The sequence below is a fragment of the Nicotiana sylvestris genome, chromosome 6, assembly GCF_000393655.2.
Source record: "Nicotiana sylvestris chromosome 6, ASM39365v2, whole genome shotgun sequence".
NCBI classification, from domain to species: domain Eukaryota; kingdom Viridiplantae; phylum Streptophyta; class Magnoliopsida; order Solanales; family Solanaceae; genus Nicotiana; species Nicotiana sylvestris.
In genome coordinates, this window is record NC_091062.1 from 30,770,102 (window position 1) to 30,784,201 (window position 14,100).

A 14,100-nucleotide genomic window follows, 5' to 3' on the forward strand; every position below is an offset into this window, starting at 1 on the left:
ATAGATGTTGCCTCGTTAAAAACCTTACCGGTAAAACCCTTCTTGGAATAAAATCTGATTGAAGGAAAAGAGTGCAACACATGCTTTAAAACCTGAGGTCTTCAAGCTTTCAGTTCTTCTAACTGGATGCTTGCACATAGGTTAGTGTAAGACGTAAATAAAAAGGGAGGTGTTTATACCTTAGTTGTGATGGCGTTTCAAGCCTCGATATGCTTCAACTGCTTGCTATAGGGACACAGTATGGTCCTTTGTTCATTCACTCGGATGTAACAGAGGATGTAGCTTGTGAGTGCTACTTTGTTGTTTTCTTATCCTTTGGCTCCTTCGATATTGAAGGTGTCAATGTCGGTGCTACATCGTGCACTGCGAACATCTCTCTTGCAGCATGTTGCTCCCCGTATACCGTTTTTATTCCGTCCTTTATTGGAAACTTCATCATTTGATGAAGGGTTGATGGTACTGCTCTCATGCAGTTATCCATGGCCTTCCGAGCAAGGCATTGTACCTCATGTCTCCTTTGATGATATGAAACTTGGCATTTTGGGTTGGTGATTTCCCTTTTTGTTGTCTCGCTCGCCATGTTGAATCCATTGAGGACTCGAGAGGCGGGCACGATCTAGTCGACCAGTCCGAGCTGCTCCACCACCCTCGACCTGATAATGTTAGTCGAGCTACCTGGATCCACAAGTACATATTTAATTTGAAATGTATTCACAAGAAAAGAAATTACCAATGCGTCTTTATGAGGCTGACACAGGGTCTCGATGTCCTCATCGCTGAATGTGAGAGCGTTCTCGGGTATGTAACCTCGAGTTCGCTTTTCCCTAATGATGGATATTTTTGTTCGTTTGACAATAGGTTCCTATGGGATGTCGAATCCTCCAACAATCATGTGGATGACATGTTGCGGTTCTTCTGTTTCATTTTTCCTGTTCGCCTCTCTTTCCCGAAATTGATTTTTGGCTTGGTTGTTGAGGAACTCTCGGAGATTCCCTTTGCTAAGTAGTCGGGCTACTGCTTCTCGGAGCTGTTTGCAATCTTCGGTCCTATGACCGTGTGTGCCGTGAAATTCGCACATCAGGTTAGGGTTCCTTTGCGACGAATCTGATAGTACGGGTTTTGGCCACCTAGTGTCTCTAATTTTGCCTACGGCTGATACTATGTTCGAAACATCAATGTTGAAGTTGTACTCATATAATCGGGGTGCCTCCATAGGCCCTGTATATCTATCAAATCTAGCTCTGCTCACGAGTCCCCAAGGATTCTGACCTGGATCTGCCCTTCGGTCGTTTCGGGGTATGTTACGCCTTGGGGCGTTTCTTTGATCTTCGGCGTATGGTTGGTACCTTTCCTTGTTTGGTTTTGGATCCTTTGCCAGGAGCCTGCTAGGATATACTGAGCCCAAGGGGGCTCCCAGTTGGTCGTCCTAGACCCTAATCTTTGATTGATATCAGTTGTGGATATCCGCCCAAGTTACAGCGGAATATTCAACCAAGTTCTGCTTTAGCTGCTTCGAAGCTACCGAGCTTCGTTCATTCAAGCCTTGGGTGAAGGCATGCATTGTCCAGTCATCGGAGACTGGTGGTAACTCCATTCGCTCCATCTGAAAGCAAGATACAAACTCCCGCAACATCTCATTTTCTCTTTGTTTGATTTTGAATACGTCGAATTTCCTTGTAGCAACCTTGATGACACCGGCATGTGCCTTAATAAAAGAATTTGCCAGCATGGCGAATGAGTCTATCGAATTCGGGGACAGGTTGTGATACCACATCATGGGCCCTTTTGAAAGTGTTTCCCCGAATTTATTCAATAGGACGGATTCAATTTCGTCGTCCTTCAGGTCATTTCCCTTTACGGCACAAGTATAGGTAGTGATGTGCTTATTGGGATCCGAGGTTCCGTTGTACTTTGGGAGATCGGGCATTCTGAATTTCTTTGGGATGAGCTTCGGAGCCGCATTTGATGGGAATGGCTTTTGTACGAATTTCTTTGAATCGACACCCCTCAGGATCGAGGGTGTGCTCGGGATCTAATCGACCCTTGAATTGTAGGTCTCCACCTTTTTATCATTAGCTTCCATCTTCTTTTCGCCCAATTCAATCCTTTTTGTGAGGTCCTCGAGCATCTTCATAATAGTGGGGTCGGCTGCTGACCCGTTGTTGCTCAATCTTTACGGCACCTGTTCGGCTTGAGGGGCCGTTTCCGGTACTGCTATGGTTGGAGTTTTTTGGTGGCTTTGTAGTTGAGCAATTGCCAGCTGTTGTGCCTGCAACATCTCAAAAATGACGTGAAGGCTAACCTCTTGTCCCCCCCGAGCTGGGGTTTTCTAAGCTTCTTGTTGGTTTTCTTGGTGTATACTCCTGTTAGTGTGGGAGCTTATATCAACATGTTGAGCATTGCGTGAGACCACATCCACGGGGATTGGCTCTGGTGCATCCTCAAGGTTTCGCAGTGGTACACCGATGCCCGGAACAGCTACACCATTCTCTCCATGGTCTTCAAGACCATTGTTTTCATGTACATTCACTGAGTTAGACATTTTGACCTGAAATCAAAGATTCTTGGGCAAGAAAAAGTGTAAAAAATAACTTGTGTTTTCAGTAAACCAGCACGAAAACAATCACTATTATTTTTAGCCACACGATGGGAGCCAAACTGTTTACCTCAAAAATGATAATAATAATTAGATTTGATTTTGTGGTTCTAAAAATACGTGATTTATTTTTATGCTAGTTGTTAGGTAGTAGATGCTAGGTGTGAAACTAGAAAACAAGATAAGATCTTGAAAATAGAACGCTATGCAAATCGAGTAGCCGAGGATCGGGGTCTCGTGCTAACCTATACTGGGCCTCGGGGTTAAGCTAATGAGCTCGACTAAAGATGGTCGATGAAGGACTAACAGTTCTAAGTGCTTTAATGAGGGCTCTTTATGATCAATGATGAGTAATAAATGAAGAACAATCAATGAAACACAATAAATGTAAGCAATAAATAAAAGAAAATAGAATAGAGAGTTTTTAAGTTAGAGAGTCGAGAATGTTCTTGTTCTTGTATTTAATATCATGTGTGTAAGAAATAACAAGGGTCCCCTTTATATAGGAGGGGGAATCCCAACATAGTACATATACATTTATTACAAAGATATGAAGCTGGTACATCTATTTAATGCCACGATACGGACTTATACTATGTTTGCAGGTGTTGTCAGTTTTGAGCACGCGCCTTGGGAACTTCCCGCTTATGCAAGATAGTCGTCGACTTATGTTGCCCCAAGGTTGGACATTGGGAACCCTCGGGGTCGAACCTCGAACTATGCCTTGGGCCTTCTGAAGCTAAGCCGTGGAATGTCATAACAATCATAAAATCGGACTCTCCGATTTTAGCCGCATACAAAAGCGTATTTGACTGAGTACAGACCTTAGAAAAAAAGAGAGACCAAAAAAGTTTTAGTACAGATACTCCTTTCTTGTTATAAAAGCATGTTAAAAACATAAAATGAAATGAGATTTTAAATATAAAATGGTGTCATATTCTCTCTGGAACTTACTAAAAATAGAACAGATGAAGTAGTAATATTTATTAATTAGCTTAGTCAATCGAAGTGGTAGTAGTTTATTTTAATATGGATGCTTGAGAAAAGTATTATGTTTTCTATTTGAGTAAAGGGATAAAGTTTAGAACGAACTAAGAGAAATAAGAGTACCAAAATTCTTAGAATCGAGAAAGTGCCTTAGAATACAAATACAATTTCCATATTTTCCATAGTTACAATCGTTCCCAATAGATATTAGACCCTATATAGCTTATTGGCCGCCAGCAAAAACAAAGGGAATAACCTAAGCAATATATACAAACCCTGACTCAAACACGCCTTTATACTATCACTTTTCACATAATACCATGGTCGGCTTCCACAACCAAGTATACATGAGGAAAAAGAAGATTGTTGCCATTGGTAATTTATGTATTCCGCACCAGATTATCTTTGAAATTCTAAAAGAGGTTCCTGCCAAGTCTCTAATGCGTTTTAGGTGCGTTTCGAAATTATTTTGCTCCCTTATATCAGAACCCTTATTCATTGAAGCACATCAAAAATGTTCCGTGGCTCAATTTCATGTAAGTGGCTCATCTTTGACGACTCGCGAACATGTCCTTAAGTACTTGAATCAGTCATGTTTTAGTGAGCTTGACAATCTAGAATATATCGATGGCCTAGTTTGTCTATGGAACGATGTTGGAGAAGTTGCTATTGGCAATCCTTTCACAAAAGAATATGTCTTTCTTCCTCGTCAAATACCTAAAGAGAAAGGTTACATGGCTTGTTGCTCCCTGGGTTTTGATCCCATCACCAAGAAACATAAAGTATTCAAGGCACACAAACGTATTATACACGGGGATCAAAATTCATGTGAAGTGACATGCTCGATTTTCACCATTGGAGTGGACAAATCATGGAGGGAGATACCCGATTGCCCCATATTTTCCCCTGCAAGATATAATTGTGTTTATATTGGCGGGGTCATTTATTATGTACATAGACTTGCAAAGCTTTACAACCTTGCTGCATTCAGTGTCGGAGATGAAAAGTTAATTAGAACGATCTTGTCCCCTGATGAGGTATCGACTTCAAAATTTCCACCAAAACTAGTAGAAATAAAAGGACAAGTTGCACTTTTAGATCGCAGAAATTTTCGAGTTGATGGCAACATTCGTTTATATGTTTTCAATGGTACTGGTAAAACTGAGACATGGGTGAAGCACATAATTGAGCTACCATCAAAGTCAATAAAGATAGATTTTTTGCCTTCATTTAACTCCAACCCTAAGGGAGAGATTGTATTGATTCCAGACAGCACTAGTAGGATTTTTCCCTTGTTCTTACGTGACATTGCAAAGAAAGAATGGACGAAAGTTGAGATGCATGGAATTTATGAACGAGGACTCTGTGTGAGTTGGATTAGTCTTTTGCTAAATCTTGTGGAAAGTGTTTGGTCCTTGAGATGACTTATACTACTACGGTTGGATAGTTCAGGGATTAAGAAAGCCTTTTACTCTTCTTAGGAAATTATTTATCACAAATATATATATATAGCTAGCCTTCTTTCAGCATCCAGCAAATTTTTGTTATATTAAAGAAGGAAAACTATTCACAGTTTACTTATCACCATCTTTTTTGTCGCATTTCTATTGCTATCGAGAAAGTATATATAGCAAAATAGATAAAGATTTCTTTGGCACGACTGTAGTCATTGAGTTCTATACTAAAGTATGTCCTGGTGATATTCCAATTCATGTTATTGCACACAGGCATTTCAAAATTATCTAGGTCAGTGAGACATGTCATTTCACTCATTTGATTGAAGTCTGAAAAAAAAAATATTAAAGTTGGAATAAAAAAAATATATATTTGGAATTCTCTGTTTCTTTTAGGTGTGTAACTCCTCCATATAAAAAAAAAATCACAAAGAAACTGGTACTGGATAATTGCAAATTAATAAGTTTATTTCATGAACACCGTTAATGCAAACAGAAAAAAGAAATTAAAATACAAGAGAATATTGAGGAGAGTAGTAGAAGTTACAACTTATGGAGCAAAGAATCAGCTTCAGGTTTTCATAGGGACCCTTATTTTTCATGTTGGTTTGATGAGAATGGCTCCCTTAGACAATAGACATAATCTTGGTGCAGAGAACTTTGATTTTGTACCTATAAGCACTGAGACAAACCAATGGTGTAGTAATTTTAATCATAGGATGAGGGGTGGTGGTGGTGGTGATTTTGCTAGAGCCTCCATACGGAGGGGAGAAAATAGGTATAAGTTCCATTTGATATAGAGAATGGTTCCTCTAGTCATCGAGCATTGTCAATGATGATGGTGATGATGACGACGACGACGATTACTGTTATTTCAGAAGTTAATGTGTTGAAGACATTTTCCTTCATACTTGTATGGTACAGTGTCAGTTTGCTCTTGATATTGTAAGTTTTGAGTTATTACATCCTTGGGTTTTTTCTTTAACTAGTTTTAGCGTACGCGCATTGCGTGTGTACCCTGTCAAAATAATTAACTACTTTAAAATAAGATTTCATTAATATTATATTAAAATGTGTGCTTGAGTTATAATAAAAGTGCAAATAATTAACTACTTTAAAATAAGATTTCATTAATATTATATTAAAATGTGTGCTTGAGTTATAATAAAAGTGCAAGATATGTAAATGTAAATAAATAGATTATGAATTTTTAGCTGCAATTCTTTTTTACTTTGATATAATCTAAGTGTAAGATATAAAAGTGTAAGAGATATAGCTCGTCACAAATCTAAAATGTTAATTGTAATTACACTTTTATCAAATACATTACAAAATTTAATTTTTAAATAAAAATTTATTCTAGAATAGTAAAGAATCAATGAGTACTTTATTTTTGGATCTTTATGTTATTAGACCGCTAGTGTTATTTAACGTTCGTGGACTAATTTTCGCTCACTTTCTTTCTCATTTATATTCTAAGTATTTTTTTTGTTATTCTAATTGATGAGCTAAGTATTAAAATATTTTACAGATTACCGATGACATGACTTCAATAATGTAAATATGTGAACATATATATATATATATATATATATATATGTATGTATGTATGTATGTATGTGTGTGTGTGTGTAAATTTCACATATTTAATACAAAGGTAACAAAAAATTAAAAGAAGAGAATTAAAAATTAACCAAATATAAACAATTTTTTCTCGGCCCCAACTAAAAGTATTCTAATAACATAATATAGTGAAGGAATTGTATTCTACATTACGGACTTCCAACTATTTAAGGTTTTGTAATTTTATAAATGCAGCTTTTCTAATAAGTAAAAGTTTTAAAATAAGGAATTTTTTTTATAAAGAATAATATAATAGATTTTAAACTCCTAAATATTAGGAATTGCTAGAGAGTTCAAATAGGAAAATATGTAATGACCAAAATTTTAGTTGTTTTTAAACTCCTAATTAATAGAAAAAATAATTGAATGACAATTTTATCCAGTGTAAAATCTGTTTATGAAGGGTAAAAAAGGCGAACGACATTTCGCTAAGGGCCTTCATGCTTTTAATATAGTATAGATATGTCTGCACGTTTATTTTAGGTCCTATGTTTTCTAAGAGTCTTTAGCCCTATTATATTCTTAAGCCAAATAAAAAATATACAGAACTTCTAGTATGTTTAATTTTAATTTTAATTTTTATTTTGTATAATGTTTGCCTTAGATGATTTTAATGAGATACATGATCAGTCAAAATTCATATAACTATTTTTGTTTTTGTATTGAAGCTTCAAGGATGTTTTTGTGCTTCTCGTGTATTGACCTATGAAAATAGGTATAATAAACACTTCTTGGGGATTTTAAGGAAGTTCCCTGCTCCTTTATTGATTTTAGTCATCGTTATCGTTTCTCCACGTAGAAAAATTTATTCTTTTTAACTCAAGTTACTTGTTCTTGTAAGCAACATATAATGGATTGTTTTAACTAATTTTTTTATGGGGATAGAACACATCTGTATATATTTATCACATATTTATAGTTTCTTCAATTTTTATGCAATTTTACCTATTTATAAATATTTACTTTAATTATATTATTTTATAAAATAATAAAAATTAAATATACATGGGGATTGTGTCCGGTGCCTCGGGGCTTACGTCTCGCTGAGACCTTTGTAAAACGCATCGGCTTACACCCGTGCCTTTTAAAACACTGCTGTCCACTTTGCGATGCAAGCCATCTTGTCCAAGGCGATTACTGGGTTCTAGTCCCAAAGATTTCAACCTACAGGAATGTTTACATACTTTGCCTTCGATGTGATTATAAACATCTCATATTGCGGTGGCTTTTCTGACACTGGATTCCCTTTAAAACAAAATCAGAAGAGAGAAAGAAAGAGTAGAAAGTTTAAAATGTTTGAAAGGTGTATGATATAATAGAGCAGGAGATATATGTAAAATATATTTATATAATGTGCCTAAAAAGTATTCCACAAACTATGAAAAATAAATAACTTCGTCCTTCGTTTGAATTGGATCTCAAGCATGTTCTTATTATTAGTGGACTGACTTAGATTTGGCCACAACTAGAAAAATAGAACAGATTTGCTCTTGGGTTGAATGTGGTCCCAAATATGTTCTTATCGTTAGTGGACTGGCTCAAATCTGCCCCAACAAAAACTAATGGAATTGTGACATAAATATAATTGTATTTAAGGTGAATGTCTATATTTTAGAGAGATTTAGGGTTTCTTATTTTGTGATTAAGTCATTTTTTCCCTATAAATAGAGGGGTTCTATTCCATTGTAAATCATCTCAAATCAATAAGAACTCTCTCTTTACTTTTCTCCGCAATATCCTTCTTCGTCTTTTATTGTTTCATAATACGTTATTAGCACGAGACTCTAACCAATTGAGTAGATGACGACTGATTTAGTTTGTAGATATACTATTAATTAGTTTGTCTAATGTTTGAGAAATTAAACCACATGTGGAGAGAAGATATAAGAATTTGTGTGAGGCTATTACGCGAATGCATTGGTATTTCTATACTAGGCATCTCCGTTGCTCACCAGGCTTTGGGATACGTGCATGGTGCTCATCGTATATATAATATTGAATATAATGATTGTCAATTGTTCCATGAACTTCCTTCAGGAATAAATTCTAGATTTAAGGTATGTATTTTATCTTATTTTTCTCTTTTAAATTCTTGAAATTTTATAATTTGATTTTAAATACAAGCAAAGACAATAAATTTTGATTATAACTCTAATAGAGTTTGTAAGAAATTATAACCACCCAAAGTGGTAAAATTTCTAAGTCTTGCCATGATCAAATTCATGTATAATTATGAGCACAAGAAGTGGAAACTCGTCCAATTGAATTTGCTTCATTCTCGTTACCGTAAGAGAATGTAATAGCAGTATATGATATGTAACGACCTGACCGTTCGCTTTGAGCTCTAGCACGTCGTTCAGTGGTTTGAGGCCTCAAGTAGCTTTACTTCATGTTTTATGACTTGTACATGTGGTCAGAATTTAATTTTAGGAAGTTCGAAGTCGTTTCGGAAGGAAAATCCTAAATCCGCAAGCTTTAAGTTGGAAGAATTGACCAAGGCTTGACTTTTGAGCAAACGACCTCGGGATTGGGATTTGAAGGTTCCAATAGATTCGTATGATAATTTCGGACTTGGGCATATGTTCAGGTTGAGTATCAGATGGTCCGGGAGCATTTCAGCGCTTATTATGGAAGGTTGGCATTTTTAAAGTTCAAGGATTTCTTAAGTTTGATTTGAAGTGAATTTTGATGTTGTCGATGTCCGTAAGGGGTTTCGAGTCTTGGAATAGGTTCTTATTGTGATTTTTGACTTGCACGTAAAGTTTGGCGTTATTCCGGAATGTTTAAGTTTAATTTTGATGCGTTCGGCGAAGTTTAAAAGTTTGAAAGTTTAAAGAAAGGTTTCCATTGTCGATTCATAGTTTTAAAAGGTTTCCATCGTCGATTCATAGTTTTAATGTTGTTTGACGTGATTTGAAGTTTTGACTAAGTTCGTGTCATGTTTTGGGATGCAATGGTATGTGTGGATAGGGTACCAGAGGCCTCGAGTTCGAAACGGATTGAAAATTGAAATTGAGAAACTGCTAGTTTTGGTCAATTGCTGGTGTGACCGCACCTGCGGAAATTTGGGCGCAGGTGCGGAGCCGCTGAAGCGAACTGATCAATGCAGAATCGGGAGAGGGGTGTGTGGGGAAGATTCGCAGAAGTGACGTTTAGACCGCACCTGCGATGGTGCAAATGCGGCTTCTTGGAGCGTAGAAGCGGAGATGAGCATAGAAGCGAGGGAGCCTGTTGCACCCGCAATGTCGCAAGAGTGGGCTAGGTTCCGCAGGTGCGAAGGGGAAGGCTCCAATGATTCTCCGTAGAAGTTGAGTTTGGTCGCACAAACGACGCCGCAGGTGCGACTACTATTCCGCAGGTGCGAAAATATCGCTGGGCAGAATTTTTTTAAGAACGAGATTTAGCTCTTATTCTTTCATTTTTCACTTGGGTTGGCCGAATTTGGGGAGCTATTTTGAGGGGATTTTCATTGAGCAACACGAGGTAAGGGATTCCCACCTATTACAAGTTAAATGCTTGGATTTTATATAGATTTTAACATAGAAATTCATGGAAATTAGGAAAATTTAAGGTAAAAGCTTAGAATTGATAATTTTAGATTTTGACCACGATTTTGGACATGGAATTAGAAATAAATTATATATTTGAGTTCGTAATGTTTGAGTAATGTTTATCTTCAAAAAAAATTGGAATCCGAACACGTGGGCTCGAGGGTTGACCTTGTTGACTTTTCGAACGGAGTTGGGAATCATTGCAAATTGTAAATTGTAATCATGGGAGTATATTTTTATTGATTTGCACGTTGTTTGACTAGTTTCGGATCATTTGGCTTTGAGTCGAGGAGTTAGAGAGGCATTGGAGTCGGTTATGGAACTTCGGAGCGAGATAAATCTCTTGTCTAATCTTGTGAGAGGGAATTTACCATGTAGGTGTTATATTCTTATGTGTTACATTTTGTGGGAGCTACACACGTATGAGGTGACGATTGTCCGTGCGTATGCTAGAATTCCTGATTATGCCCGGGTAGACTAGGTTCACGCCATGCTTTAATTTTACTATTTGAGTTATCCTTGCCTGTTTAATTCCGTCATTTCGTGTTACGACCTGAGACTAGGCTTGCGTAGAGTGATGAAATCTCTATTGTAAGAGATTTGACGAGCTACTTGATTAGCCGTGGAATAGCTGTGCTTCCCTTATGAATTTTTCTCGCGTTTTGCATTTTCATCAAAAAACTTTTCTTTAAATTTCACAACTAACACGTATATTCATGAGTGGGGTCAAGGACCCGTTAAAATTTCTTATTCTAATGGGACCGGGCCGTTCACCTCGGCAGGATATTGTGACACACTCTTATGGGATTGGGTCGTTCGCCTCAATAGGATATTGTAAGACCCTCTTATTGGATCTGGTCGTTCGCCTCGGCAGTATCATACTCTTATGGGATCGGGCTGTTTGCCTCGACAGTATCATATTCTTATGGGATCGGGTTGTTCGTCTCAATGGTATCATATTCTTATGGGATCGGGTCGTTCGCCTCGGCAGTACCACATTCTTATGGAATCGGACCATTCGCCTCGGCATTTTTATAAAATATTCTTATGGGATTGCGTCGTTCGCCTTAGCATTATTATAAAATACTCTTATGGGATCGGGTCGTTCGCCTTGACAGCTTTATGAAACACTCTTATGAGATCGAGTCGTTCGCCTCGACAGCGTCGTGCGTAATATTTGATAAGGAACCAGCGTATCCGTGGGTGTTCTTGATTTGAGTTGTGACGATCTATCTGGTGAGGTCTACTTTTACATATACTTTGGTTTGGGAGGTAACTGATAACTGAGAGCTTGTGTTTACTGTCCAGAGGAGGATTGTACGACGTACTTATATTTGTTTACACTGTTTATTTACCATCCCTTATAGTTGTTTACTTTCTACTGTATTTGATATATAGGACCACTAGTGAGTGTCGATGTCGACCCCTCGTCACTACTTCTCCGGGTTAGGCTAGATACCTACTGGGTACGCGTTGATTAATGTACTCATGATACACTTCTGCATTTATTGTGCAAGTATATATTCCTCGTGGTCTTTTGGGCGCAGGGGCGCAGCTATTGCGGGGACTTCACAGTGAGTTGCATTCCATGTTACGATCTGCAACATACGGAGTGCCCATCAGAACTATTTACATTTTTCTGTCTAACTTGTATTCTAGACACAGATTTGTAGACATCTGATTTTTGACCCTCCCCAAGATTTTGCATATTTTAGCATGTAAATATTTAGTTTAGGCGTAATATCGATATTTCAATTAGTTTTGACTCTTTTAATTTATTTTATCAAAAAATAAAAATTACAAAAAATATTCCTTCTTTTTAGTTGCTTTTAGTTTATATACCTTTCGTAAAACTAAAAAAAATACAAAAAATAGTATCTTATTTTTATTTTAATATGATATTTGAAAATACCCAAAAAAATAGGTTTATTTTAACGATTAGTCTTATCTTAATAGTTATTTTTACTTAAGTAGGATTAATTGGTAAATGAGGCCGTATTTTTAGTCTTGTTCACAGAGAAAGAATAAAATTTGGGCTTAAACAACCAATTTTTAAGTCTAATATTCGGACCTAGCCCATGACAACCCAAGCCCAATACCCCTAAAACCCTAAGAAAACACTTAAAAGAGACCCTAGACCTAAAGAAAAGGGCAGCCGTTTTTGACACAAAGAAAGGGACTTGGGATCATCTTCCTCTTCAGAGACAAAACCTAAAAAGACCCTAGACACTCTAAGACAACCGCTAATATAGACGATCCCCCCTGAACATTCTGCTTCTGGAACAAAGTCAAAGAATGCCTAAGAACAAAAAGAGAAAAGCAGCGGTTACCCTAACTTCATCTTCTTCATGGAGAACACTAAAGAAACCTAATAAAAAACAAGACCTTTTAGCCGCAGAACTCCATGAACACCCCTAAGCTTCGGCAACATTAATCAGTGACCACCACACCGATGTCCATAATAGCTGCAACGACCTTTCTTTTTCACTCGATCTCACCAGCTCGTCGGAAAAACGCGAACGACCTTATGCAACCGGCCGAATCTCGACCATTCTCTAACACCCATCGCTGCTCCTCCTTCTCTTTACCATAGCTCGCCGGAAAACACTCACACATAGCCACACACACGCACAGAAATGAGAAAGGGACAATAGCGAACTAGTTGAGCTTTTGTGAGCACGAGAGGAACTTGAATCTGGTTTCAAGCTTCGGTTGGCTTATTTCAGATATTGTCCATTCAATTTCTTTTGAAATCGTGATTGAGATACTGTCAGAGTCCGAGGTTGTTTCGTTGAGGTTTCCGGTCGGGTCTGTTTGTGTCTAGCTTCATCGGCATGGGTTTCTTTGTAAACAGGCAACATGTTTCTTTGAAAAATTAAAAGTAATTTAGGTCACTCTTTTTCTCCTATTCATCACTTATTTCATTCATTGACTATGTTAATCGATTTTGTGTAATTATTTGATGGCATGACAATGTTAAGTCAATTCTGAGGCATTTATCTGACATGGATGTTACGCCAAATTCTGTTTTTGAATCTCTTATGGATACATATCGTCTTTGTAGTTCGAACCCTTCTGTTTTTTATATTTCAATTGGGGTTTTAAGTGAGTTTAAGGTTTGGTTTTGCTGAAATTTGCGAGAAACTAGATTAATAACTTTAACAGCAAACCATTAGGGTAACAAGTTGTAAGTTAGACCATCTTTTACAAATTAATAGATATCAAAATAGCTCAACAAATAGAGTAGTGAGTGTTAAACATTTCTAAGTATGAATAACTAGCATATATGATCTTGATCAAGTACACGTTCGCGTGACATGATTACGATCCTAATAAAAAAATCGGAGTATGCGTTCGCGCAACTTTGACCAAAAATTTCTTAATATTAATAAAGCATTATTAATTATGGACATGTACGTGACATGACTTTTGATGCGCCAAACAAATGGGTACATGTATACGTGACCTGTTTCAAGATAATTTCTTAATTAAAAAAGGCAAATGCGCATAGGTTCTAAGAGTAAGTAATTAGACAATTCTATTAAGCCAAGTATGATCAAAGCGATCGTGCTAGAACCACGGAACTCGGAAATTCCTAACACCTTCTCCCGGGTTAACAGAATTCCTCACCCAGATTTCTGCGTTTGCAGACCGTAAATAGAGTCAAACTTCCTTGATTCGGGATTTTAAACCAGTAACTTGGGACATCATAAATTATCCCAAGTGGCGAATCTGAATTTAATATAAATAATCCTGTTTCGATTGTCACTTAAATTGGAAAAAACTCCCTTATACCCCTTCCAAGGGTAGTAAAAAGGAGGTGTGACAAGATTGTAGTATTATTGTACCTTCTAGTAGATGCTCTTGCACTTGCGACACCGAGTTTTGG

The 14,100-nt window shown here is 37.2% G+C and overlaps 1 protein-coding gene across 1 annotated transcript; it reads left to right on the forward strand.

The window, feature by feature from the left end:
- Window positions 1-3,930: 3,930 nt before the first annotated feature.
- Window positions 3,931-5,007, forward strand: LOC104241546 (putative F-box protein At1g32420). The gene has a single exon (XM_009796491.1). The coding sequence runs from the start codon at window positions 3,931-3,933 to the stop codon at window positions 5,005-5,007; it is 1,077 nt and encodes a 358-aa protein (XP_009794793.1).
- Window positions 5,008-14,100: the final 9,093 nt, after the last annotated feature.